This window comes from Pieris brassicae, chromosome 11, assembly GCF_905147105.1.
Source record: "Pieris brassicae chromosome 11, ilPieBrab1.1, whole genome shotgun sequence".
Lineage (NCBI taxonomy): Eukaryota > Metazoa > Arthropoda > Insecta > Lepidoptera > Pieridae > Pieris > Pieris brassicae.
The window spans coordinates 125,982-153,064 of NC_059675.1; the positions used below are offsets into that span (position 1 = coordinate 125,982).

The following is a 27,083-nucleotide window of genomic DNA, read 5'->3' on the forward strand; positions in this document are numbered from 1 at the left end:
CCTCCCTAGACGCCCCCGAGGATTCGAAATGGAAGACGACGAGGATTCAAGAATCGAGTATATTTTGTAATTTATAAAATACATTCGACAACGTGGACTTCCGCTCGTCGCTCAGCCCCCCTTCGGCCTCCAGCTCGCTCAGGCGACGCACGTTCTCTTCCAGTCTGAATATTAAATCTTCGCATTCGCCGTCGCTTAACTTCATCCTTTTGGAAGGAGGTCGTCCGGCGTCGGCGTCGTCCGGCGGAGACTCGTCCGAGAGGCATCCGTGACGAAAGCGAAGACCCCGGACGCTTCGCAACCGTTCTTCGAACTGCGAAGTTCGACGACGAGGCTCTCGATCCGCCAACGCACCGGCCAGAGTCGGATCTTCTCGAACGACTCCTTCGACTCTCTCGAATCTCTGGAGCGTGACGAATGCGTGCCGGCGTATCTGGTCGTCCGCGTGCAGCAACTCGGCGAACACGTCCCGCGAGAGATCGTCCCGGTCGACGAAGCCTCTCTCGTAAAACGAACAATACTTCTGAAACAGAACGAACGCGACGTTCTCGTCGCCGCTCCTCAACAGGTCTCCGATCGTGCCGTGAATCTGTGAAGAGAGAGGAGAGGGCGGTCAGATCCAGCGCGATCCGTTCGACCGCCTCGGAGACGGGAGACGAGCCCCACCTTGCGGACGGCCTCCTCGGACAAGAAACGTTCGAACGTTTCCGTGAGAGCGGTCAATCGCCGAATCCTTTCGCAGCGTCGCGCCCCGTCGGCCTCGCCCCTCCGCAACTCGCCCCACAGAGTCGACAACGTTCCGGATATCAAATCCGCCCGCCTGTCGCCACCGGCGACGACCGGCGGTAACTGGAAAAGTAAAATTCACGATTTTAATATTAAAAATATGTGTCTTTATTGAATCGGTCGTTTCTCTAATAACGTTACACTGAATCGCCTCACCGCGTTTTCCATTTCGTCGTTATCGAGGAACCCCTTCAGCATCGTCACGAACGAACCGACCGCCTTCTGCCGTCCTCCCACTTCTGTCGGCGTCGATCCCGACCATAAATCGAAATGATCTTCTATTTTGTACGAATTGAGTATTCTTTCCCTGTCTCGTCTCGCGCACAGCCCGAATACATTCCTTACGACTCGGGTCAGGTGGACCGTTTGCGGAGATCGGTGAAACGTCGGCTTCCGAGCGAGGCTCCGATACACCTCGAGCAGGGACGACGCGGTCTCCGCCACCAGTTCGGAGTCGCTCGACCTGCGCGATGCAGCTCTGTTAAAAACTCGTGTTAAGCGAATACAAAACGAGTCTAGATCCCTTTCGACCGTCCCACCTCATCAATAGAATCCACAGATCGGCCGCGAAGAGAGCGCCGTAACAGTCGGTCTCCAGCAGACTCGTCAACAGAAGGCGTTCCAACGCCGCGTACCCGTCGCCGCTCAGCGTCCTCGCGAAGGCCGAGCCGACCGTCAGCGCGTACTCGAACGGACCGAACCTCTTGTTGTCGAGTTCCATTTCTATTCCGACGTTGAACCAGACGTGGCCTGGAATCGAAGGAACGCCATCACTCGACCCGAAGTCGCCCCGAGGCGAGTCCCGTCGCGACTTACCGTCCGACATCAGACGAAACGTTCGTTTCATCACATTCAGTCTCGTGTCGTCCGGAGCTTCGAAGTTGTTCGGTGAGATCCTCATGACGTCCGTGAGAAGAAGTAAGTAGCCGATAAACTTCTCATTTTCACATTGGACTTCGTTCACTTTGCAGACGTCCTAAAAACGATTAATTTCACTCTTCTGGCTCACGTTCCGGTTGTTGCGATATTTAAACGCGTGCTTTATTCGCGACATCGCTGTCCACTTACATGAATAAACGCTCGGTCGGCGACTAAGGCGTTGACCAAGGCCACCGAAGGTGCTCTCGTGTTTGCTTCGATGAGATTAGTTATCTCCGAGGGTTTCTTCAAAAATATTTCCAGGTATGACGCGTTGTACCTGAAAGATATACCTAGTTATCTTTGTGTTAGCCCATATATCATAACTGCCGCCTGTTTCCAATTCGCGACCACTTCGAAGGTTTATTTCGCTTGGTAGTAATCTTTAGTACAGTAAAATAATTATGAATTATTGCGATGCCATTTTAAGTTTACATAAACCTTTAATCAAAATGTAACTTACGTGTTTAGAAATATTAAGAGATCAATAATCTCATTATTATTGTGAGTTGCCTTTTTAAAGATATTGCACACTTTAGTCAGAATTTTTAAACCGAAGCTGGCAACTTTTACTGGTCTAATTACAGTCTTGCCCGCTCCGTCTGGGCACGTCTAAACCACAGGAAACAAATAAATTAATTTTTAAAAAGACATCATTCTAGGATTAAAACGAGTTTGACGCCGAATTGCTTGTCATTTATACCTCTAATACATTTTTCATGTTACTCCTAACCATCTCACACAACAATTCCACACAATTTCTATATATGTGCTTGTCTTCAATGTATTTGCAATATTTATCACATAATGTTGTATAAGCTTTCCATTGTTCTGCCATAGTCTTTATATCTAGATTTTCTACCACTTGGCAAATTTTCAAATTTATGTCTAGTACTGAAAACGAAAACTTTTTAATTCATAGATGTATTGCTATGGAATCTAAACATTGACAATGATTAGAACAGGATACAAGACAAACATGTTTGTGACGCTTACCCTCCAGTAAAACCCCTAAATCATCTGCTCGACTCAAATCAAAGGTGAAATGCGTTTCTAAGGTCATCAGGTAAGTGAGCTGTAGTTCATGGCATGTTCTAAATAATTCTTTTAGTTGTCTTTGTACTTTCGTAAGGTATTCACCATATTCACATTCACTAAAAAAAAATCTAATTTAAAAATTACAAATTCATTTTAAACTATGACAGTAAGACAAGGTAAGAGACCAATTGCAATTACTGTCATGCAGCTTGTACAATGTAAAAATATTGAGTATTATTACAATATTTACCTGGACTTACAATGATTGAAGACAGATAAAATGATACATCCAGTGGTAGTAGGATATTGCTTCATGTTTGAGCACACAAATGGTATAGATGCCAATACTTTCCTAATAAAGTGTGATAGCATTTGCAACAAACAACTGGCATTGTCTAGGCAACTTAATAAATAATTACAATTCAAGGAATCTATAGAAATCATAGCTGAACATAAACACTGAAAGAAGGAAAATGTTTTCATTTACTACACTTTATTTTAATTGAACTGAATTTTTACAACAGTGTTAATAAATTATATTTAATTGGTAAATATTTTTTTTTATTTAACACCCCTTTTTTATCTAAGCTATAACATAACAAACCTGTTCAATACAAGTTTTGCACTCCAAAATTATATCATTAAAATAGTTGCTTGTACATCCATCTACATCAGAAAGTGAGACTTTTATTTTTGAAAGGAGTATTTCATATAACTTTGTATCCATCTGTGTTGATTTTAAGGAATATCTCGGAATAATTGCAAAAATAACAATTGATTTCAATACTACTTAAATAATTATATTCATAGTATGGAGATGGATTCTGAATTGGTTATTAGTACTACTTATTTCCATTTTGTACTGTGTTTTGAAACTGAGTGTTAATGTACTTAACAACTTTTAAGTAAATATGTAGTTATGAGTATTGAAGACTGTTGTGTAATAGGTTTGAAAAGGATACTATAGGACGATCAAAATCAAAATTTTCTTGCGTGTCACTCATCGCAGTTCTATCGTATTAATAATTAAATATGTAATTATAATTCTGGAGTCTGTACCTAGTACTGACTACTGCGCCGTACCAATAAGTAGTTAATACAGTGTTGCCAGATGGTCTCGGTGACGTACCCCTAGACTAATTTGATTTTCCCCCAGAAATCCCCTAGGATGACTTCACCAAGCAGTGGTATGCGCCATGGTGGGATTCTTTAATACGGCGCTTATGTTGGTATTGTTGGGAAATGAAAGGTAATACGCAAAGTATCTGTAATAGAAAATGGATTTACAGGTTCAAGTTTTATTCGGTTCTTGGTAAAATGAATATAAAATTAGTTAGGTTAACCACTCGGATCCTATATATCTTACGATGTGTTCGTTGTTCAATTTAGTCCCAACATCATGAACGTAATATAAAATATCAAAAACCTGTATTTGTCGTGTTTTTGAAATTTCCCCAAAAAAATAACCAAATATTATTTCCCCCTATTCTGCCCTTAACTCGATTGAGAAATCCCTATATCTAGGGGGAAATCCTCTGATCTGGCAATACTGAGTTAATATTTTATTTGTTACACAGAACTTATTGTTATTACTTTTTTATGACAATAGTTTTAACTGTGTGCCAGTTTTTGTTAAATTACTTATTACTATACAATGACACAAATGTTATCATATAAAGTGCATTATTTATATGTAACAACTCTGTGGGCACTACACTACACTGATATACTTGACACCACACTGGATGCTACAGGGTGCTCTCAGCTCTGCATTCCTGGAGGTTGCCGAGAGGCAAAACTTTTGTAGAATACAATCATTCAGCATTTGCGAGAGCGGATGTCTACATTCACAGTTTGTTCAGTTTAAAATAGACGCTCGCACGTGATGAGCGTCACTGCTCCCTACCATAGCCCAATGGACGAAGTTGGCGTCCACACGCCACTTTGACAAGGCTCAACACCATCCCAATCCGCTGGTGCGTAAAAGCAACAGCGAGATCCCATTCAAAAAAAAAATGAGACGAAAGATGAGCGTCACAAGAACATCTGCTGTTGCTTTAGATGTACACAACATAACACAAATATAGACGGATACTCTCTCTATACTCCGGTATTCGGCCGGGAATGTGGAGAGTGCCTAAGTGAATAATTGAGTATTCTTGTGACAAAATCGTAAATAGTTAATGACTAAATCCTATAAATACGTCAGAAAATCGTCAATTAGATTTTTTTTAATATTATGGTAATAGTAACGTGCATATTAATTTCTGAATTGTAATATAGGAAGAGAGAAAATATTTCCACACATTTAAACCTCTAAACCAGTGAAATAAAAAAAGAATACATTATATCTTAATTTAAATAATTTTGTGTAAAAACCAATCGTAATAAATCAAACGCTTATATAGTATTGCATGAATAAATAAGATACCATAAGGAAACAAAATCACGTTATACGTTACGATTTTAACATACGTCGCGACACTTGAAGTAGGATGTTTCTGCTGTGCAGTTGTAGTTGAGTTGTAGATTAGAGGAAATCTGCAGGAAAAATAATATTATCATAAAAAATAATTTATAACAAAGCTTAGTTTTCCCGAGAGTAATAGCAGCAAAAGGTAAATAACAACAGATACTAAGGCCATATATTATACGAAAGGTGTTACAACGTACTTTTACTTTAACAACGACCAGCAAAAAAATAGATGATTAGTATTTTTCATCCTTCTCACAGTTCCAAAAAGGATAATAATTGATTCTGATTCTATCTTAATGGTAAAAAATTGTATCGAAATGGCATTACCTCACTAAGTAATAATATTGATAGTTGACACATGACATTTTATATTGGTAGTAATCAACTATGTCAAATTACAAATTAAATGTGTGGTGTATACAGTGTATACTCAATACTGCTGTATTCTACTTTACGCACGTGCGCCATAGTATTGTGCACGTTGTGCCGGTTCTTTCTTAAATCCCATGTGAGAAAAGTAATTGTAATTTTTCAGGATAGAGTTGTTAAGTTGCTGGTAAATTAAATGATATAATGTGTGATAAACTAGTTGCTGCTATCAAGCAATTAGAGCTTGAAACGAAGAGCAGTGAACTTGTAAAAACATGTCAACAAATAAGGGTTAGTAAATAGGTACTCTAAGTAATAATATAGTGGTAAATTTTAAATGTATTGTTTCCACAAATACAAATTTCATTTTGTATCAGTGATTAATTTGTTCATTTTTCAGCTGTCACTATATAAAGAGCCTGAAAATACAGATAGTTTAATATCCTCATTATCAGAATACATATTGAACTTTGACAATGCTGTGTTATTTGGAAAATATTTATCCAACCTTACATTAGCTCTTGTGTCATCAAAAATCCCTTTGAAACCAGTAATTCAAAGCAGTAATCATGATCAGGGAACAGATTGTGAAAAAACAAAACATTTAGAATATTCAATTGTGTTAGCCATACTGAGTGACCATCCTGATGTGTTACAGTAAGTTTTTATTTGCTATCTTAATATTTAAAATGTGTAAATTTTCTTAACAAACTTTGGATCACTGGAATTTTTGAAAGATTTTTTAATTTATTAAAGCTTAAATTTCAATAAAACAATGTACAATAAGATCCATATTTTAAATGGTTGATGAAGATCTACAGAGAAACACTAAAAATCAAATGCTTTTTCTTGTACTGTTATTATATTTTAATATTTTTTAGGTATGCACAGAAATATTTTCAAATTAATTCTGTACCACCTTACGAGGTCTTCATTTACCATGAAGATTCATATAATGTGGCTCCTAAAAAGAGACGATTACAAGACTACAGGCAGAAGATTTCTGATTTTAATATAGTGTTGTGCTGTTATAAGCTTCTGAAAAGGTTGCCAAATGAATTCTCTGCAAAATGGGATTGGACAAAATTTGTCATCAACTTCAGCCATCATGAAGATGATGAAATTAGATGGTAAAAAATTAAGTTCTTTTTCATTATATTGCACTTACTAATTAAATGTAAATAAAAAGGATAAACTATACAACAATACAACAATTATATTTCAGGATGGTTAAAGAGTGTATGGTTATATTAACAAACATGACAGAGTTTCAATCGAACACTGTAAGCGATAACCTAAAGATTTCAAAAGAGATAGAATTAAAAAATTCATTTTCTAAGTATGTCCAGGAAAATATTGGTTCAGGAATTGATAATATGACTGTTACCACTGAAGCTATTATTAACATAGATGGTGTAGTGTTGCCAATATATGACAAAAATAATGTTAAACCAGGAAATCTGGTTCCTGTGAAATCCACTGTTAATAATTTAAGAAGTCTAGCTCTTGCAGTTGCTTCAGGTTTGTGTGCCACACTAATTTGACAAGATGTGTTCCTGTCCCGTAATAAAATATTTACATGTTTAAATATCTCTTTTTACAGGAAAGGCTCTATCATTAATGGGCCCCGTAGGGTCAGGTAAAACTTCTTTAGTGGAACACCTAGTGGCCGTGAGTGGTCGGAAGGGCATAGCATTTAAGAAAGTTCAACTCGGAGACCAGACTGATTCCAGAATGCTTTTGGGGTCTCATCAATGTACCGATGTGCCAGGAGAATTCGTTTGGGCACCTGGTGTACTCACCGAGGTGAGCTCTATACATCCAATGCGAGGTGGTCTGAGGTGTTTCTGTGTGTGTTCAGTGTTTTCTAAGCATAGTTTTTTTAATAATTTATTAGCAATTAATATATATAATACCTAATCTCTAGTAAGTCAATGAGTGGTGAATGTTGAGCATGATTTAGTGAATCTTAAAAACTTTCTATCGTGCATGTTTTATTTCAGGCAGTGCTAAATGGTCACTGGTTGTTGCTCGAAGACATAGATTGTGCAGCTCTGGATGTGGCTTCAACACTTAGCTCCTTATTAGAAAGAAACACCCTGTGTGTACCTGGCTTTCGAGATGCTTTGCCTGTCACCCCTGGATTTCAACTCTTTGTCACCCAAAGGTGAGGTGCATAGAATGGGTATGATATACCATACACTTAAATATTAATTAAAAAAATAATCAAATAATATTATATTACAGGACCCTTATTACAAATTATGGATTTCAAAAGAAACTATCGAGCTCGAGCACCCTGCTGCAAAAGCACCTCACAGTAATCAACGTCGAACCTCTCTCGAGGTCAGAGCTGAGCGAAGTGATACAGACTCAATATCCTAGTTTGACCACTATCACACCCAAAATGATTGAAGTGTTCATGATGTTTTCCGTCGGATGCCACGACAGTTCCCTTCAAGCCACGGAAAAGTCTGAGATGGATAACAACACGGTGGTGATCCGCGGTTCGAGACTCATCTCCACCAGGGATTTGATGAAGTGGTGCGCCCGGGCAATCGTGGGCTACGACGTGTCGAGTCCCAATTCAGCTCTGAAAGTGTTGCAGGACGCCCTGGACATCTTCACGTGTTCCGTCTCGTCGCCGGAAAACAGGTTGGAGCTCTCGAAGAAGATCGGAACTTGTCTCGGAATCGTGGATACGAAATCGGAGTTCTACTGCAAACACTATAAACCGAATGTGTCGTTGCAGCGGGACGCCTTGGTGGTCGGTCGAGCGCACGTTCCTCGAGTGGAAAAACGGTTGGAGTCCATCGACTTCGACAGTAAACAGGCGGTCTTTTCTTTCACTCGGCAATCGGCCTGCCTGCTCGAGAGAATCGCCTGCTGCGTACGGTCAAACGAACCCGTCCTGCTCGTGGGAGAAACGGGGACCGGAAAAACGTCATCCGTGCAGTACCTGGCCCGGCAGACGGGTCGCAAACTTGTGGTCATAAATATGAATCAACAGTCGGACTCCGCCGATTTGTTAGGTGGATACAAACCCGTGGACCTCAAATTCGTTATTCGCCCGATAAAGACGGAGTTTCTGGATTTATTCACGAGCTTCTATAACGCCGAGAAGAACCAGAAGTTCCTGAGTCACGTCGAATGTTGTCACGACACCGAAAACTGGCCCGCGCTGATGGCCCTCATGAAACAAAGTCACAAGGCGGCCTTGGAGAGGCTGACGGCCGAGAATAAAGTTCGTAAATTAAAAAACTGGATGAGTTTCGGCTACAAATTGGCTAAACTGGAGCAGCAAGTGAAAGCCGAGTCGAGGCTGACGTTCGCTTTCATAGAGGGTTCGCTGGTCAAAGCGATGCAGGAAGGCCACTGGGTGTTGTTGGACGAAATCAACTTAGCGTCGGCGGAAATACTGGAATGTCTGGCTGGACTTCTCGAAGATAAGGACGAAACGATCGATCTTTTAGAAAAAGGAGACAAGGTGCCCATCAAAAGACACCCTGACTTTACTCTGTTCGCATGCATGAATCCCGCAACAGACGTGGGCAAGAAAGACTTACCCGTGGGACTCAGGAACAGATTCACAGAATTTTTCATAGACGAATTAACCGAAAGAAACGACTTGATGCTTCTGATCGGAGACTACTTGTATCACATGAACTTGAGTGGGGCCGTGTTGGAATCGATATATGCCTTTTATTCGTCCATTAGAAAAGAGGCCAAGCTTAACTTAGTCGACGGGGCAGGTGCGGCAACTTCACTTTCGTTTATGGCTTGAGGTGTTTCTCTTTATTGTTTTAACCGACCCTATTTCCAAATGTTTCCAGGGAACGCACCCCACTATTCTCTCAGAACATTGTGCCGAGCCTTGACGGCCGCCGCCAAAGCCAAGTGCGGGACGGTGGCTCGCTCCCTGTACGAGGCGTTCTGCCTCTCCTTTCTGACCCAAGTGGACAGATCTTCACATCCCAAAGTGGAAGCCATGATCGCTAAGTATGGTTCGCTAAACTTTCTTAAGACGCTCTCTCCCGACTCGACGGTGATTTCAATATTCTTATTTTTATAATTTTAGGGCCGTTCTTGGAAAGAAAACCATAAAATCTGTTCTGAAGCAACTCATACCTGAGCCGAAGACGCAAGGTCAAACATATTTACTCTTCGAAGGTCACTGGATTCCTCGAGGAAAGTTAGAGGTCGACATCCCGGAAGATTACATTTTAACTCCCGCGGTCAGAAGAAACCTTCTCGACATCGCACGCGTCATATCTTTGGGCCGACTGCCGGTGCTGCTGCAGGGAGACACGTCCGTCGGAAAGACGTCGCTTATCACGTACATTGCGAAAGCTTCGGGCAACTATTGCGTCAGAATCAACAATCATGAACATACCGATGTTCAGGAGTACATCGGGTCTTACGCTTCCGACGCCCACGGGAGTCTCGTCTTCAGAGAGGGCGTGCTCGTGGAGGCTATGAGAAAAGGTTACTGGATCATACTAGACGAGCTAAACCTGGCTCCCACCGATGTACTGGAAGCTCTCAATCGCGTTTTGGACGACAACCGAGAGTTATTTATACCGGAAACCCAAGAAGTAGTCAAGGCCGACCCGAATTTTATGCTGTTCGCTACACAAAACCCCCCCGGCCTCTACGGCGGGAGAAAGATGCTTTCGCGAGCCTTTAGAAACAGATTCGTCGAACTGCATTTCGATGAGATACCACGACGCGAACTAGAAACCATATTGCATCAGAGATGTCACGTTCCACCGACATATAGCAAGAAGATGGTAGAGGTCATGGCGGAACTTCAAGTTAGAAGGCGTGGCTCCGCTGCCGTTCAAGGGAAAGACGGCTTCATAACACTAAGAGACTTATTCAGATGGGGACAGAGATACAAACACGCTTCCAAAGAGGCGTTAACCGCAGACAAATTTTATGATTGGGATCAACATTTAGCAGACGAGGGCTACCTGGTCTTAGCTGGAAAAGTGCGCCAAACAGACGAAAGAAAAATCATCGACGAAGTAATAGAAAAGCATATAAAAAGAAAAGTCTTACCGAAAAATCTGTTTAGTCTGCATCAGAACACTTCTCCCGTCACTAAGTCTACCTTGGAGACGATATTAAGTAATCGGTTGCCGGAATTCCAGCACGTCGTTTGGACCTACAACATGCGAAGGCTGGCCGTTCTCATAGCCAAAAGTTTCTCATTCGATGAGCCGGTCTTATTAGTGGGCGAAACTGGGTGTGGCAAAACTACAATTTGCCAAGTATTAGCCGCCTTGAGCCAAAGAAACTTGCTCTCTGTCAACTGTCACATGCACACGGAAAGTTCAGACTTCTTAGGGGGCCTGAGACCGGTACGTCAGTATAAAAACGATGGGAAATTGTTCGAATGGGTTGACGGACCTTTAATAAAGGCGATGGAAACTGGACACGTATTTCTTGCCGACGAGATCTCCCTCGCAGACGACAGCGTCATAGAAAGAATGAACTCGTTGCTCGAACCCGAGAGACAGCTCGTGCTCTCCGAGCGAGGCACCGACGGGAACTCCGATATTGTCGTGGTTAAGGCGGTTCAGAACTTCCACTTTATCGGGACGATGAACCCCGGAGGAGACTTCGGAAAAAAAGAGCTTTCGCCCGCATTGCGTAATAGATTTACTGAAATATGGTGCGACCACGTCAGTTCCAGAGAAGACTTGTTACAAGTTCTCGAAAGAAGTGTCGCCAGAGGTATAGCGCTAGCGAATCAAGAGGACGGCAGTTCGGGAATCGGTAACTGTATACTGGACTTCAGTGAGTGGTTGAAGAGCTCCGAAGCGACGAATAAGTTTCCTTTCAGCATACGTGACTTACTCTCGTGGGTTCACTTCATCAATGCCACGGTGGAAAAGCAATTGTTGGACGCGGCGGAGGCGTACGTACACGGCGCGTGCATGACGTTTCTGGACTGTTTTGGAACGGCTCTGACGGGTCACATGGACTCGGAAACATTGCATCTACTACGTCAAAATGCAATAACTTTTCTCCTCAAACAGATAAAAGTGCTTGGATATGAAAATATTGACAATTTAAGGGATAAACTAAACAACAAACGTTCATCTGTATCGGCCGGATACGACGGAAATAAGTTTGGGATCCATCCATTTTACATTGAAATCGGGTCAAATAGGAAGCCAAACGACATGGAGATGTTCACTTTCACAGCACCGACCACAGCTTCTAATACGTTGCGGCTCCTGCGCGGCCTGCAGCTGAATAAAGCGATCTTATTGGAAGGAAACCCAGGCGTCGGAAAGACGAGTCTGGTGACGGCTTTGGCGAAGAGCTCCGGACATCGAGTGGTCCGGATCAACTTGAGCGATCAGACGGTGAGTAATTGTATTCTCAGCGCGACCTTTGTGGAACCTTTCATTTACAACGGCTTTACTGAAATTTGTTATTTTTCAGGATATAACCGACCTGTTCGGAACAGACTTACCGTCGGAGGACGGCTCCTTCGTATTCAAGGAAGGGGCTTTTTTGAACGCCCTACAACACGGCGATTGGATTCTCTTGGACGAGCTCAATCTCGCGCCCCAGCCCGTCCTCGAAGGTCTCAACGCTTGTCTGGATCACAGAGGTGAAGTCTTCATCCCGGAGTTGGGAAAGTCTTTCAAAGTAAAAGAACAAACGAAACTTTTCGCGTGTCAAAATCCTCTCAAACAGGGCGGGGCGAGAAGAGGTCTGCCGGTGTCCTTCCTCAACAGATTCACCCAGGTTTACATCGACACCTTGACGAGAGACGATCTCGCTTTCATCGTCGAAGCCCAATACCCACAAATACCGACGGACATACTGCACAGAATCGTAGAGTTTAACTGCAGAGTCTCTCGTGAAATAACAGAAATGCAGTCTTGGGGCCACAGGGGTGCCCCTTGGGAGATGAACTTACGCGACGTACAGCGGTGGTGCGAGGCCCTCGTCGACGATCGAAGGACGGGGCGCTGTCTTTCACCCGGGAAATATGTCGATATACTTTACGTCAACAGAATGAGAACGGAAGAAGACAAAGCAAAAATGGCGACCGCGTACGACGAAGTCTTTCTTCCGGACTACCCGAGGAGCGACGAACGACCGGCGTTCACCGTTGACGGTGGCCATCTCGTCATCGGAGATATCAAATTGAAAATAAATAACGAGAGACTGTACAAAAACAGACGAGCGACCGATACGAATCTGACCGTCCTCCGAAACCAGTTGCCCACATTGAAGGCGCTGGCTCAAAACGTGAAAATGAATTGGCTAACCGTTTTAGTGGGACCGTCGGCCGCGGGAAAGAGTAGTTCAGTTCAAGTCCTGGCCGACATGAGCGGGAACGAGTTGCACGTTCTGCCGGTGACGTCCGCGATGGACGTGTCCGACCTCCTGGGAGGGTTCGAACAGGTCGATTACAATAGGAACCTCGAAAACCTCTATGACGTCATCGAAACGCTCACGATGCGAACGGTCAGAAGCTTGTGGATCTTGAGTGACTTCAAATTGTGGAAGTCGAATAAATTGCTGAGCGATTTATTCGAGTATCGGAACATAAAATCGAACGAAGACGACAGAGATTTCTACAACGTCGACGTAAAAGTGCTCAAGCGCAAGTTGCAGTTTCTTTTGGAGCATTGCGAGAGATTAGTCGAATGTAGCCATATGTGTGATCTGCCCACTGAGAGCATCGAGAAGAGTATGAATAATTTGCGGAATTTGCAAGTTAAAGTCTCTAACGCCATTTCCGTAAACGCCGGAGGCAGATTTGAATGGATAGATTCCTTACTCGTGAAAACTATGATGGAAGGCTCTTGGCTTCTGTTAGACAACGTGAATTTGACTTCGGCGGCCGTATTGGATAGACTCAACGGTCTACTGGAGCCCGACGGAGTGCTCAGTATACCGGAGCGAGGAGACGTAAGTGAGATCCGACCGCATCCCAACTTTAGGATTTTCTTCACTATGGATCCCAAGTATGGTGAAATTTCTCGAGCTATGAGGAACCGCGGAGTGGAAATTTATCTTTTGCGACCCGACAACTCCGATGCGGGGCTCTCCGAGACTATGCCCTACATGGACTTGGTCGCATTGTTGAACTCTTGTGGACTTCCCGCCCGATATCACGAGGTTTGCATACGATGTCACGAGACTATGGCGGAGTTTATTCAAGGTAACTAAGACCATTTTAACTATTTTGTGACTTTTTTTCAACGTGTGTGTTTACTAAATATTGTAATTTTTGACAGGCTTAGAGCGTCCGACTGTCTCACAGCTTCTCCAGGCTGCCCATTTAATCTGGCAACAGTTGGTGAGAGGAGTCGACTTCGAAGCCGCGACGCTCAATGGCTTCTCTGATGTTTACATTAAACCCAGGAGCGGGAGTGACTTCGCTTCGAACGTGACCCACTCCTTGGCGGAAATGAAGAACAGGATGTTGCGCGAATTGGAAATCGTATTAGGTGAAGAAACTTCGAGGACGGCCCCCGACACGGCGGATCATACGCTGTCAGTCAGAGGACTGTGCGCGAACTCTGACTGCGAATTGACTCGCCAGATATGTTACCCGTTCATCGGACAAATCAATGACGAGGGGTCGAACGATACTTCGAAGCATCTTTTATTCAGCCTCTTGATAGCGTACCAGAAATGTCCTCCGGAACGAGTTCGGGCATTGTTCTATCACTTACGTGGAGCCATATCGAAAACCGAAAACAGCGAATCGAAGACCTTGGCCGCAGAACTGAACGACCGATCGCTTGAGCACTTTAGCGAACCGAACTGTCAAGTTGAGCATTTCCGAAGGTTTTACAGAGAGTCTTTCGACGTTGAGGACGTGAGCGTCAATCGGTTGAACGCGAGTTTTGCTCTTTTGTATAGTGCGTGTCAAAAGATTCTTCTTAAATGGTCAAGTAGAGAAAATGCATTTTCAGCCCTCAACTACTCGTCAGCCGTCGGCGATCGCAGCCTGACCGATGATTTCATTGAATATCCCATATTGAGAAATTGCCAGCAATATATCAAAGCGATTGATGAATTTCTTCAAAAAGCTATTCGCCAAGCTCGCGACGGCTTCGACGACCAAATGGTGGGTCTGACGGTACAGTTATTGAATTGGCGAATCCGCTTCTACAAAACCTGTAACTTGCCCATTTTCACGATGCAAAAGCGCACTCCGATCTTGAAGGAAGATATCGTGCCCATTCTCCAAGTTCACAATAAATGGGTGCAAAAATATTTATTTGAAACCTTATTTAAAGTATTACGCGAACCGGAGCTGTTGGCCGATTTCAAAAAAAACGTGTCTAAATTAGAACTGAATATCGAGGAAGAGTACACGGAAGTGGCGAAGATAAGTAAGAAGCTGCGAAAAAGCTACGGCCAGTCAAAGTTACTGAAAAACCAATCAGAGTACGATCTGAGCGTCGACCGAGCTAAGGTGTATCGAGAGATACACTTTGACATGTCTCGACCGATCGACAAGCAGTTGTATAAAATTGTTAACGTTTTATACGACTTGGATAACAGTTTCGCTATCGATATACCGAAAGAGGAAAGTCTGAACGCGATCGAATGCAACGTTCGAAAGGCAAAAGAGGTCAAAGAAGTCTTTCGTTCGGAAATAAAACTAATTCCGATTAATTCATACGTGATTCAAAGGATTTTTAATGTCATACAACCATTTTTACCGGAACTTTTGAGGAAATTCTACGGGACCGAAGACAACCTCATGACGAATGACGAGAAGAGTGTCTTGGAATTGTTATCTTGGGTAATCGATGACGCCAAACAAATCAAAGGATTTCCACCCGCAATTTTAGATCTATTACAAAATTTGCTTGAAATGAGAAAAGAAAATGAAAATGTTCTCACGGAGAGGTAACGCCCTTTTTACAGTTTTTATTTAGTAGGATTCCAGAAATAACGCCAAACAAAGCCAATTAACGTTTAAAGTGTTGTAGGTGTTAATATTAAATGAAGGTTTACCATTTTCTAGACCATCTTCCCTTGCGATGCGACTGTGGGACGAGCTCTACAAGTTACTCACCAGCTCACCGGCCGTTCATCCGACGTTGTTTTTGACCGAGACTAACTCTGACGACGAGACGACAGAGAGAATCCCTGCCAACACCACGAGGGTCTCTACGAATCTACCGTTGATGACGTATTATGTTCAGCGGTTGACCACGTTTGTCGAAGACGGTAAACTCACTAATATCGAACGATTACAATTTCAATAATACTATTGCTCTGACTTAAGCTAAGCTCTTTGGCTTTTCAGGTAAACCTTTGTTGGCACACGAGAAAGTTTCGCTGAAAGATCGCGTGGAATATTCGCTTCAACTGGAGAGTCTTTTGAACACTTTGTGGAATAACATCGGCACATTGGAATTTGCCGCTGCGGCCAAATCGTAAGTGATAGTGATGGTTCCTCGACATGTATATTCAATCCTTTTTGTTCAATTACAAATGATTTGTTCATAAAAAATTTGACTTTTTTAGAAAATCTGACGCAGTTTTTGAATTAAAGAAATATGAGCATCTTATAATCTACCTTCACTCGATAATTGTCTCAAAACTGAAGAACCCAATCGTAGAACTGTCGGAAGATAAATTTGATTTGGTTCGGAGAAATCTTAGAATAGAACCACACTCGATGGACATGCTCGCGAAGGCAGAAGAGGTATCCGAGCAAATACGAGCTGAACTCAAATCATCCTCTAATGAGCACATAATGAAGGTTCTCACTTCACAACTGTCTCTATTGACGAGTGTTCTGTTCGCACAATTCATGTCAGAGATAAGTCCGATCGATCACGTCGAGAAACACCGTATGAAAGTCAAGTATATAGAGGAAGACCTGGAGACGTTTGACGCGATGCTCGGGTCGTATTATCTCCAGGGAGTGGTGTCGGGGACGGTGACCGAATATCGCAATATTACAAGAGCATCTCGGGTCTCGATCGAAGAGCTAAGCGCTGAGAACTTAGAGGCGGCGAAGAGGGTCCATCCCTACTGCGCAGTGATAATGGATCTGAAAGAGCGGACGGCTACGAGGGTACATAAGTATGCGTCCGGCGACACTTTCCGTCCGAACGAACCGTCTTATTGCAGCTTTGCGAAGGTAAGTTCGTAGCGAAGCGAGTTCTCTCTATTCTCTCTAGAAATTTCAGTATTTCGGCTACTCTACCGATCGACTTCACGTATTGATAGTGCTATTCGTTTCAGGAATGCAGACATTTCACGAAATCAATATTGTCCGAAAGGACTATTTCCGGAATAACTTCTCGTATGGTATTAATCAGCCATCGACTGTCTGAAGAGTTACAGTCGCATCGCGTCAACAAATCTACATTAGAAAACGCGAAGACCGTCGCGAGGGAGGCGTCGTCTTGGCTCCACTCCGCCGAAGCCTTTTACGGAAAGATTCAGACTTCATATTCCGAAGCCTTTCCCGACTTGGCTCAACCGCTTCAGAGTTCCATCTCCCAATTGATATACGGCGTCACCTCTCTGAGGGACATAATCAAAGAATTTGTCGTAAAAATAGAGCGAGGGCCGACATTGCCTCGACTTCTGAGAGATTTGGTCGAGTATCCGAATAAGATCCCGAAAAGGGGCGAAAAGGACAAACATCTCAACCGCTTCGTGACTTCGCATTTCCTGCACCAGCTGAGCGAGAACGCCGGCGACGGTTCGGATCGGTCGAAGACGGAAGCCGCCGCTTTGGAGTGAGTGCTCGATTTTCAGTTGCGAGTGCTCCAATTCACACTCGGAAAGTAAATTCGGTTCGGTAACTTTAATCGTCTTTCGGAAAGAATGTATTTATCGAAACGATTTCAGACTACTAAAAATGAATCTATGCGAACTGAAGATGCTCTGCAGCGCGTCGGGGTACGCGGACGAAGCCCGCTCTCGATCGGTCGTCGCGACGCTCGACGCGCTCGTCGCCGCTTGGGACAGACAGAGACGGGACATCGAGAGAAAGAGACAGGACGAGGAGGCCTTATACGTCACGAAGTAATGTTCGCCTTTAGAGCAAATCATCGTATGATATTAAAACAAATCTACGTGGTCTATTGCTATTGTTTCAGATCTAAATGTGAAGACGAAGACGAAGAAGCGACGGCGCAAGAGGAGATCTCGGAGATGTTTCCGTCGTTCGCCGACGACGACTTCGGTGAATTCAAACCGCCGACGCTCGAACAACGAAAGGTCAGACCCCAGCGGTCGGAGAGAGAGAGACCGCTCATGAGCGCCGAGGACGTGTCCTTCGTGTATTTGTGGCACTCGAACTTCGTCCGAAGCGTGACGGCGACCGAATGGATGAACGGCCCCAAAAAAATCGTAGGCAACGACGTGATCGGCCCTCTGCTGATGCGCTATCCCACGTTCGCTAGGGTCGTGCGAGAGGCTTTCGAAGCCCTGGACGCGGACTTCGAGGGTCACGTCGCGCCCGGCCTGTTGGTGCTGCTCTCCGACATTAAATCGAAGGTGGACGGACTCGGTGAGTGCAAACTCGAGTCGAAAGTATAATAATATTAGTTCCATCGTGATCGAGTATCGTTATTGTTGTCTGCGCTCGTGTTCAGTTCGAAATATGCGCCGCTGAACTTGATAATTGACGACGCGACGCACGTTTTTTACAGAATCTGAGAAATTGAACACTAAGAACCACAAGGACTTTTATCGCTCGCCGTGGGTGTCAGAAAGCGGGGAATGCTTACCGATACTTCGGAGGGCTAAAGAGGAAACGGCCGCTCTGTTGGAGCAGTGGCCGGATTTCCCGACGCTCAAAGACGTAAGTTGCTTCGTCGCTCCCCAGTCTAATCTCAATGTTACTCTTGATAACTCTGGTCTTCCCGTTCGAGTTGAGTCACTCTCTCAGATTATTAATCGTATTTTGACAGATAACGGTGATAGTCGACAGGATTATGAGTTTCCCAATAACCAGTCCCGTGTCCCGATTTCTGACGGGTTTAGAACTCTTACGGGACAAAATCGAAGAATGGAACAAAAACGCCCACAAAAAGAACGACCTGATCGAACTGTCTCTGTGCATCGGGCGACAGATCGTCGATTGGAGGAAACTGGAGATGAGCCATTGGAGGGAGTGCCTCAATAGCCTGTATCAGAGGTGGGTGTGCACATCGCTCGGCTTCGGCGGGAGCCTCGACGGGGTCGAAAGGTATAGGTGACGTGAAGTGTCGGATCCTTTTTCCTTTTCAGAAAACAGTCCGAGGCACACAAGTACTGGTTCTACGTGTACTCCGTGGTGGGGTCGTACCTGGACAGCACCAAGAATCCGAACAACGAACCGACGTCTCCCTCTCGCGTCACGGCGGTCCTAAAGGAATTCATGGAGAAGTCCGACGTGGGCGAATACGGCGTCCGGTTGGATATAGTCTACGTGTACCACTGTCACCTGGTGTCGTTGGAGCGGAGTCCTCGGAGAGGTACCGTGAGACGCCGCTTTCCTTCTTGTCGGTCGGAAACGACGAATTTAGCAGTAAAGACGATGTAATTTTCAGACGAGTTATTGTCGATTCTCTGGAACACGCACAACTACTACGCCCAGTTCGCCCCTCGAGTGACGGCCTTCATCAAAGAGAGACGCGCCCCGATAGAGAAGAAGTTGAAGGAATTCGTGAAAATATGCTCCTGGGATCGAGATCTCAGCTATTGGAGTGTAAAAGATACGGTCGACAGGGCCCACAAGGCTCTGCACAAGCACACCAAAGAGTTCGAGGTTCTCTTTCGCATACTTAGAGACGGATCCGTTCCCGGACCTTTCGGTTACTCAAAATTGACGTTTCCATTTCCAGAAAGTGTTAGCCGAGGGCGTGTCGAAGTGTCTGGTGGACGACGGCGACGACGTCGGAGCCTCCCACGTGGGCATTTGGGACAGGCCCAAGAGGTCCACGACCAACAGCATCCAGCCGGGAGGCGCTTACATGATCGATCCCCTGCTGTACTTGCTTCAGCCCAGAAACGTCAAGGTGCGATGGCGAAACGACTGGGTCCACTGACCGCATGAACTTCTCTAACGATCGATCGTGTTTCAGAAGTACCTGGACCACGCCGCGGAGCCGTGTCGCGCGATAGCCGAGGGGAGTCTGCTTTCTAAAATACCCTCGCTGTTGAACAAGGCTAAAGGACTCTGCAGAGACGTCCTGGCGAACTGCGGCTACTCGTCACTGGTTCAGGAGCTGGACGATTTTGTCACTATGGTCATCGACACCGGCGCCCATCTCGCTTCTTTAGAGGTATGGACCTCCGGTGTTTTGTCCGCTTGATGACATTTAACATTTCTCGGACTCTTCCGACGTGTGTGACGTTCCGTTACGTTTAGGTGGATTCGTCTCTCCCGAAAGACAAACAGACGTCGCAGGCGAAGAACATTGTGCGGCAGAAGCGAAAAGCCCTCGCGGACCTCTTCAAATACTTGGCCAAGATGGGCCTCAACTATCGCACCGGGCTCGTCATAGTGTCGGCCGAGGAGGAGTTGTGGGACTTCACCGTTCCCCCCGTAGACTTGGACGCCGCCATGAGCTACCTCAAGACCAGGTATGGCGTTTCATCAGAATCGCGCTGGGCTTTTATCGACGCTTCGGAGCACTGGATGAATTCACTTGTATTTCAGACGTTGCGATCCGACGTTGTCCCTGCTGTGGTCGGGCTGTGAAAAGTACTTCCAGAAGAATATCGCGAGACATCGTCTTCTAGCCGCGGCCTTGGAAGTGCCCCACGCCGACCTCGGCCTACAAAACATCGAGCGTTGCAAAGGGTTCGCCGCTCAGCTTATGGTAAGTCGGACCACTCGATCGCGGAGCGTCAGACGTGAGACGCCGAATGAGACCGTGCTTAACTTTTTAAAATATTTTTCCAGAAACTTACAAATTCACAAAAGAAGTCCATCGCCAAACACTCGCGATACATCTGCGACTTACGAACGGTCTCCGCCGGTCTCACCAACGCTCTCGAGCTGGACGTGGTCGACGTCCAGTTGTTGACGATAAACGACAAAATCGAGATCCTCTCGGAGTGCTTTGCGAACGCGTCGATTCTTCTAGACCAGTTCAGTATAGTTTTGAAGTCTCTCCCGGAAACGAACGTCGGTTCCGGCTCGGGGCTACAGTTCGATAGAAAATTATCCCCTTCGCGTCTACCTCAATGCTACAATAAAAGTGACGAATGGACCTCCTTGTATAAAAAAGTTAAATATATCATAGCCACGGTCGACAAGCAGAGACTGTCCCTGAACAAATTGACTGCGAAACCGAAACGGATCGGAAGAACCTTCGAGGATTCATCGATTTCACAAAATCACATCGACGTGACGAACGATGCTATCGTCGCTCTAGGTTCCGTTAGAGAAAACCTAAAAATGGTTTTGGAGGAATACAGATTCGAAGTTCGGTACCCGGCACATGAGAGGTCGCGACACCCGATATTACGCGGGTTGGAAGACTTAGAAGGCCACATCGGCGACACTTTGTATGAAATACGCAAATTAGACGAATCCGTCGACGCTTCGATGGAAGATTCGAGAGATGACTTTCTGGAGCGAGCCGAAGACGTCGTGGCCGTTATGCTGCTCATCGTTCAATCTTTATATAAGGAACATTTACAAAGGGACAGCGGCGAAGACATCTTGGACGTTATTGACGATTTTATTGACGATAACAAAAAAGGCGACCAAGGATCCAAAGAAATACTCGAGGATAAACATCTGAAGGGGCTCCTCCACGATAAGCTCTCGAAAGATGGTAAATTGCTACAACTGGACGTGCTGATAGCCAAATTACAAAGTTTGTCGATAAATTACATACGGTACATGTCGACGAAGAAGGACGTCGACGAAGTGAGATCGGTCGTTATGAGGGTGGTTCCGATTTTAGAGCAGATCGTTCTTTTCGCTCAGTACTTCGTGTCGCAGAAGGTTGCGGTCCATCGAGTTTCTTGTAAAATGCTGTCCGTGCTCTTGAAGATCTTCTCCGATCTCGCCACTAAAGGGTATGAAGTATTTCTTTAACGCTACGATTAACCCGCTCAGGAAACGATAGTTCACTTGTAATATTTTGAAGGTTCTGCAAGCCATCCGACTTAGACACGGAAGAGGGCGAGGGCGACGGTCCCGGAAAATTGTCTGGGGGCATGGGGCTAGGGGATGGAGAAGGACAGAAGGATGTCTCCGAGAGAATCGAGAACCAGGTGAACCAGCCACTTCGGTAAAGGTAGATCGGGTCTCAACAATGTAAATATTTAAGACTTATTTTTTTAAATAGGATCAATTAGATGACGCTCAGAAACCGGGCGAAGAGAAGCACGAAGAAGATCGTGACTGTAAAGAAGAAGAGAAAGGGGTCAATATGACTGATGATTTTGATTCCCATTTGCAGGACGTCGAACAAAAAGGTTTGTCCGTATTAACGTTTAAAGTTAAAGCTAGAGCATCATTACTCGTTTTTGAATTCAGTTCATTTCTCGAAGCGGTCACTTTGACACTCCACAGGGCTTTTTCTCATTCTCGGGCTTGATTTAAATCTCAAGACGGGTGTATTATCTTTTTAGAAGGCGATTCGGATCAAGAAAACGACGATGATGATGCTGATAAGCAAATGGGAGATACGGAAAATGCGGCTGAAAAGTAAGTTTACTCATTTTTAAGTTCACTATTTAAAATAAATGTTCAATGGTATGTGAATGTTTTGAAGACGCTCTTTTTATTTAATCGGATAATTTTAGGTTAGATCAACAAATTTGGGGCTCAGATGACGAAGACGAGGAGGAAGATAAATCTAATAAGAAAGAGAAAGAAGAGCGTGGCACGGGTGAGAGCACCGGTGAGAAAGAGATGGGTGCCAAAGAAGAAGAACAAGGGGCCGACGACGGCAGTGACGGGAAAGACAAAAAGCAGAAAAAAGACATTAACGAAATGGAAGAGAACGAACTTGATGATGATCAGGTAAATACTTATTCAATTATATTTCTTACATGAAAGTCATAACCTTCGCTGTAGCTCAGCTGAGTGTAAAATAAGATAGGATGTGGATTTTTGCATTAGAGGTTTATATATATATATTTATTTCTAACATGAATTTTCAAACAAATTACAATTAACGTGTAGGTGGACCCACACTACGGCAAGCATCCAGAATACCCTGAACCTGAAGAATTCGAGCTTCCAGAACAGAATGACGACGGAGAAGACGATGGCAATAAGGTAAATGCAAAAATTCGACTAACTAGAAAATTAAGTTCGTATGTTGGTATAGTTTTCTATTTACGTTTTTTCCTTTTGAGTATATATTCAAAGGTTCGAATGTTTTAGGAAGGCGAAACAGAAACAGAAAACCCGTTCGACATCGATGTGATGAAGCAAAATATGCAAGAAGAGGAGCAATCTAAAGAAGGTGAAGAGAAGGAAGACAACAAGAACGGCCTCGACCTTTCAAGCGATGAGGAAGATGGCGAACAGCCTGACGATGGAGACGAAGGGGTGAGGCGGTCAAGTTCCAGTAGAATATAGTGAAACATTATCTTTCGTCTTCACTTCTTGGCTTATTATATGGTATCAGCTTTTCCAAGTTTTCGTCGTTATGTTTGAAGTGTTAGCGTGATAAACTGTGTTGTTACGAAAGAGGTTAATCCTTTTTAAACTATCAATTAATATAATTGTGCCATTGCGGTGTTAACTGTATGTGTCTCTGCAACAGGAACCAGAAGCTGAAAGAGAGAAAGAAGCCACGGACGAGCAGGTTGATAACGAAGATACAGAAGACAACGAACGGGATGAGGATATGGAACCGGAAACGCAGGCTCGGGATGAAGAAAGCCAACCCGATCAACAAGAAAATGAAGATAAGGAATTGCCGCCGAATCCAGAGGCGATGAAAGAAAACGACGAAGCGGAAGAGAAGCAGCACGAAGCCAACCCTCAAGCGAACCCGTCTCGAGACGACCCCTCGGCCGGGGAGAGAGCCGAAAATGCCCAAATGGACAAAGGCGTCAACGACAACGTCGAAATTAATCCCGAACAGGCGAAGGACGAGGACGCCGCGCCTCATGTAATGTTTACGGATTATTCTATTTAGACTTCCGAACAAATGAAACAGACATTTATTATATTTTGTGATATCTTAGGAGCAAGCTCAAGAGCAAGTCGGCGAAGACAAGCAGTCGACCGGACGTTCGGAATTGGACAAGAGCGATGAGGGCCATCGTGGAGAGAAACGAGCCGCTAAGGCCGAAGCGTCGCGAGAGAAGCGGACCAAGCACGAAAACAAACCGGGCACCACCGACCGGGAGCGCACCTTGGGTAAGATCGTCTTCGCTCTCCCGGCCGAGCGGTCGCCGTTCAATGTTCCCAGAGCGCTCACCAATTTGTGTCACAGGCGAAGTCGACGAAAAGAAGCACAAGAAAGCTCACACGTTGAATCGAGAGCGAGAGGAGGCCGCGGACGAGGGAGACGACGGAGGCGACGAAAGGGACGACGGAGAAGAGGCCGACGCGTTTCAACACGTGAAGCAGGCCAAGGAGGACGATTTGCAGGTTCGTCGGGTTCGCTTGGACTTGAATCTTTGGTCGCAAACGTAATATGAGTTAACGTGATTTAAACGCGGTAAGCAGGCAATCGACGCCGCCACAAAAGAGCAAGCGGACCGGCAGCCCACTCTGCAGAAGGAGGAGGAAGAAGCCGAGAAGTTAAAAGAAGACGAAGAGGTTCCCATGGAAGTGGACGACGAAGACATTCAGGTAACCGACGATAACTATACGGTTCGTCGTCCGACTTTTGAGTGTCTTATTACGATTGATACACTGTTTTAGGTGGAAAAGTGTGACGATATTAAACCCGAGAAGACGACGAGCGGTCCCGAGAAGGACAGAGAGAAATCAGGCAAAAATAAGGAAGGCGCCGAAGAACCGACGGGCGACGCCGGTCTGGAAGTAGAAGGCGACGCCGTCCTCACGGCTTCCGTGCGCAGAGGGACGGAGACGTCCTATCACACCAGGTGAGGGGCTCGCTCGGAGGGCAAAGTTCTCGTCGATTTAGCCGTTATTGTAATTGTATAATTTTCCACGCTACAGCGAGACATTCGGCAGAGCGGAAGAGGCCTCTCAGGCGGAGGACATTTCCCCGGAGCGATACGTGACTATGCGCGAGTGGATCGCTACGGGCGGCCCGCTGACGGGCGGAAGCCAGAGCCGGGCGGTTTGGAGGGCTGCTTGGGCGGACACGGCGGCCGCCTCCAGAGCCCTCTGCGAGAGGCTGCGACTGGTCTTGGAGCCCACCGGAAGATCTAGGAGGGCCGGTCGGTACCTCGCTTTCGGGCCTCGCCTGTTAATGTCCCGATGCAAGCTGTCTAATAATAATAACGTATAACTTTTAACAAACATTATATTTATTGTGATGTTCTTGACTCCAGGCGACTTCCGCACCGGTCGCGCTATTAACATGCGTCGCGTGATCCCTTACATCGCTTCCCACTTCCGCAAAGACCGGATCTGGCTCCGAAGGACCAAACCTTCCAAGAGGGAATACCACATCGCCATCGCCGTGGACGACTCCAGCTCCATGGCGGACAACAGGAGCAAGGAGCTCGCCTTCGAGAGCTTGGCGCTCGTCTCTCAGGCCCTCAACCTCCTCGAATCGGGGGACCTCGCCGTCCTGAGCTTCGGCGAAAAGCCTATCCTGCTTCACCCGTTCGACGAACAGTTCTCGGAGCATTCCGGCGCCAAGATCCTGGAGCGGCTGCGTTTCGAGCAGAAGAAGACCAGGGTGGCCCAACTCTTGGACTTCTGCTCCGTCATGTTCGAGGGACGAGCCGAGAGGAGCGACGCCCTCAACGCCAGGCTGCTGGTCGTCGTGAGCGACGGCAGAGGCATCTTCTCCGAGGGCGAGACCAGGGTCGTTCAGGCCGTGAGGCGGGCGAGGCAACGGGGCATATTCTTGGTCTACGTCATCATCGACAACCCCGACAACAAGGTACGGCCTCGGCGAGACGGCGAAGTCTCTACGGTTGATGCTCTTTTGAAATACCCCGAAGTGGGGTACGCCATACCCGAGCCTAATGTGCGTTTAATGATTTACAGGACTCGATAATGGATATCCGAAAACCGATATTGGACCCGGTGACGAATGCGCTCAACGGGTTCGTACCGTATCTGGACACGTTTCCGTTCCCCTTCTATCTGATCCTCAGAGACATGTCGGCTCTTCCGACGGTCCTCGGAGACGCTCTCAGACAATGGTTCGAACTGGCCGCGAACAGCTCCAGTTGATAAGTGTTCCCTTGTCACTTGCACTTCACATTTATTCCGTCGCACCAAATGGCATTTATGAAGGTCGATTGTGAATTAGTAAGTCGCGAAGTGGAGATGATATATATATATATATATATGTGTGTGTGTGTGTGAGAGATATAGTGTAGGTTTTATATCTGTATATAATTTTAAAATAATAAAAAATAAATATTTTTGTATATTATTTTCCTAATGACCACGTTTTTATGTTAATTTAATTGAATGAAATTTACATCACGCTACGTAACACTAAAGCACACGTACTAAATACGAAAGGTGTTCAGTAATATGGCGTAAATGAGTAGCTTTTATTAAATGAAATTGAATACACAACATGTGAAGGTACCGACCGCCACCTGCACCTGCACCAAGATGAAGAGACAAATCGGCTTTTCTAATCGCCGATAGCCGCGGTCTTTTAATCCCCCGGAATAAACATTGTAGCGCTGTGTGCTTCGCGCTCTAAACACAGCCCTTCTAGTGGAAGGCTTCGAGCCCCTTTTTTTAGACTAGAATCTGAACTCTACTTAAGATTTAAACTCTTACGTAGTAATGGTAATAATACTAATTAAATAATTTGGCAAAAGCTCGGAGGGTGTTGTGATAAGATTAAACTAAGAAGATAATTGTACTGCAAATATTACGTTTCAGGGAGTTGCAATGAAACATTATGAGATATGTCATTTGGTAATTCTAAGTAAGCATAACTTAGTATTTTAAATATTCCGTAAAGCTTCGTCTTTTTTATGGCAGGTTATTATTATCTACTAGTTAATGAGCAAGTAACAGTATAAACATTTTTATGTATTGGACAGATAACACGTAAAAAATACAACTTGGCGATCAAAAAGAGTGGCGGAGAGTTAATTGCCAGTTCTTCTCTTTCATTCTACGCTCTTGATTTGAGAACTGGCAGTAAATGTAAAATTAGAAGCATTTAATGTATATTTCATTTTTTTTAACGTTCATAAGTGTACATTATGTTACCCATTTGAATAAATGATTTTTGACTTGACTTGGATGGTTTGTGCAGCATAAGCAGCGAGGCATAACTTCGTGTATAATGTAGATAAATGTAAGTATAGTCTTTGAGGCTAGCAGTTCTTTACCATGTCCGGGTTCGGAATAATGCCACAAAAATATGCAATTTCTGGATAGAGGAGCGAC

The 27,083-nt window shown here is 44.9% G+C and overlaps 2 protein-coding genes across 5 annotated transcripts; one reads left to right on the forward strand and one right to left on the reverse strand.

Annotated features, from left to right (window-relative positions):
* Nucleotides 1-43: 43 nt before the first annotated feature.
* On the reverse strand, nt 44-5,522 carry LOC123716421 (uncharacterized protein C1orf112 homolog). 3 transcript variants are annotated; one of them, XM_045672159.1, is made up of 14 exons: nt 5,416-5,522; nt 5,218-5,283; nt 3,705-4,007; nt 3,347-3,469; nt 2,993-3,201; nt 2,701-2,858; nt 2,408-2,598; nt 2,168-2,316; nt 1,855-1,984; nt 1,603-1,762; nt 1,326-1,536; nt 943-1,249; nt 667-849; nt 44-589 (listed from the first exon to the last, which is right to left on the reverse strand). In XM_045672159.1, the coding sequence occupies exons 3-14, from the start codon at nt 3,744-3,746 to the stop codon at nt 47-49; spliced, it is 2,406 nt and encodes an 801-aa protein (XP_045528115.1). In that variant the 5' UTR covers nt 3,747-4,007; nt 5,218-5,283; nt 5,416-5,522; the 3' UTR covers nt 44-46. The 3 variants fall into 3 exon arrangements, with proteins under 3 accessions (XP_045528115.1, XP_045528116.1, XP_045528117.1); XM_045672160.1 differs by having other exon boundaries at nt 5,205-5,283; XM_045672161.1 differs by lacking the exons at nt 3,347-3,469; nt 3,705-4,007; nt 5,218-5,283; nt 5,416-5,522 and having other exon boundaries at nt 3,003-3,168.
* Nucleotides 5,523-5,660: 138 nt separating this feature from the next.
* On the forward strand, nt 5,661-26,053 carry LOC123716100 (midasin). Of its 2 annotated transcripts, none has more exons than XM_045671652.1 (40): nt 5,661-5,878; nt 5,988-6,244; nt 6,469-6,717; nt 6,813-7,108; nt 7,191-7,393; nt 7,591-7,754; nt 7,835-9,339; nt 9,421-9,586; nt 9,666-11,964; nt 12,044-13,781; nt 13,858-15,487; nt 15,606-15,811; nt 15,891-16,020; nt 16,112-16,733; nt 16,838-17,340; nt 17,453-17,629; nt 17,704-18,116; nt 18,259-18,410; nt 18,520-18,746; nt 18,839-19,065; nt 19,141-19,358; nt 19,435-19,608; nt 19,675-19,875; nt 19,962-20,176; nt 20,253-20,415; nt 20,499-21,625; nt 21,697-21,823; nt 21,898-22,027; nt 22,184-22,259; nt 22,358-22,577; nt 22,740-22,835; nt 22,944-23,111; nt 23,329-23,679; nt 23,756-23,930; nt 24,007-24,164; nt 24,240-24,368; nt 24,441-24,625; nt 24,702-24,925; nt 25,040-25,599; nt 25,707-26,053. In XM_045671652.1, exons 1-40 carry the CDS (start codon nt 5,792-5,794, stop codon nt 25,893-25,895), a joined length of 16,137 nt encoding a protein of 5,378 aa, XP_045527608.1. In that variant the 5' UTR covers nt 5,661-5,791; the 3' UTR covers nt 25,896-26,053. The 2 variants fall into 2 exon arrangements, with proteins under 2 accessions (XP_045527608.1, XP_045527609.1); XM_045671653.1 differs by having other exon boundaries at nt 24,243-24,368.
* Nucleotides 26,054-27,083: the final 1,030 nt, after the last annotated feature.

Coding starts and splice junctions, on each gene's coding strand:
- LOC123716421 (XM_045672159.1), bottom strand. CDS start 3,746: ATGAGTGACACGCAAGAAAATTTTGATTTTGATCGTCCTATA. Junction 2,859..2,992: donor TTCAATCATTGTAAGTCCAG/GTAAATATTGTA, acceptor ATTTTTTTTTAG/TGAATGTGAATATGGTGAAT. Junction 590..666: donor CCGAGGAGGCCGTCCGCAAG/GTGGGGCTCGTC, acceptor CTCTCTTCACAG/ATTCACGGCACGATCGGAGA.
- LOC123716100 (XM_045671652.1), top strand. CDS start 5,792: ATGTGTGATAAACTAGTTGCTGCTATCAAGCAATTAGAGCTTGAAACG. Junction 23,931..24,006: donor CGACCGGGAGCGCACCTTGG/GTAAGATCGTCT, acceptor TTTGTGTCACAG/GCGAAGTCGACGAAAAGAAG. Junction 24,626..24,701: donor GAGACGTCCTATCACACCAG/GTGAGGGGCTCG, acceptor TCCACGCTACAG/CGAGACATTCGGCAGAGCGG.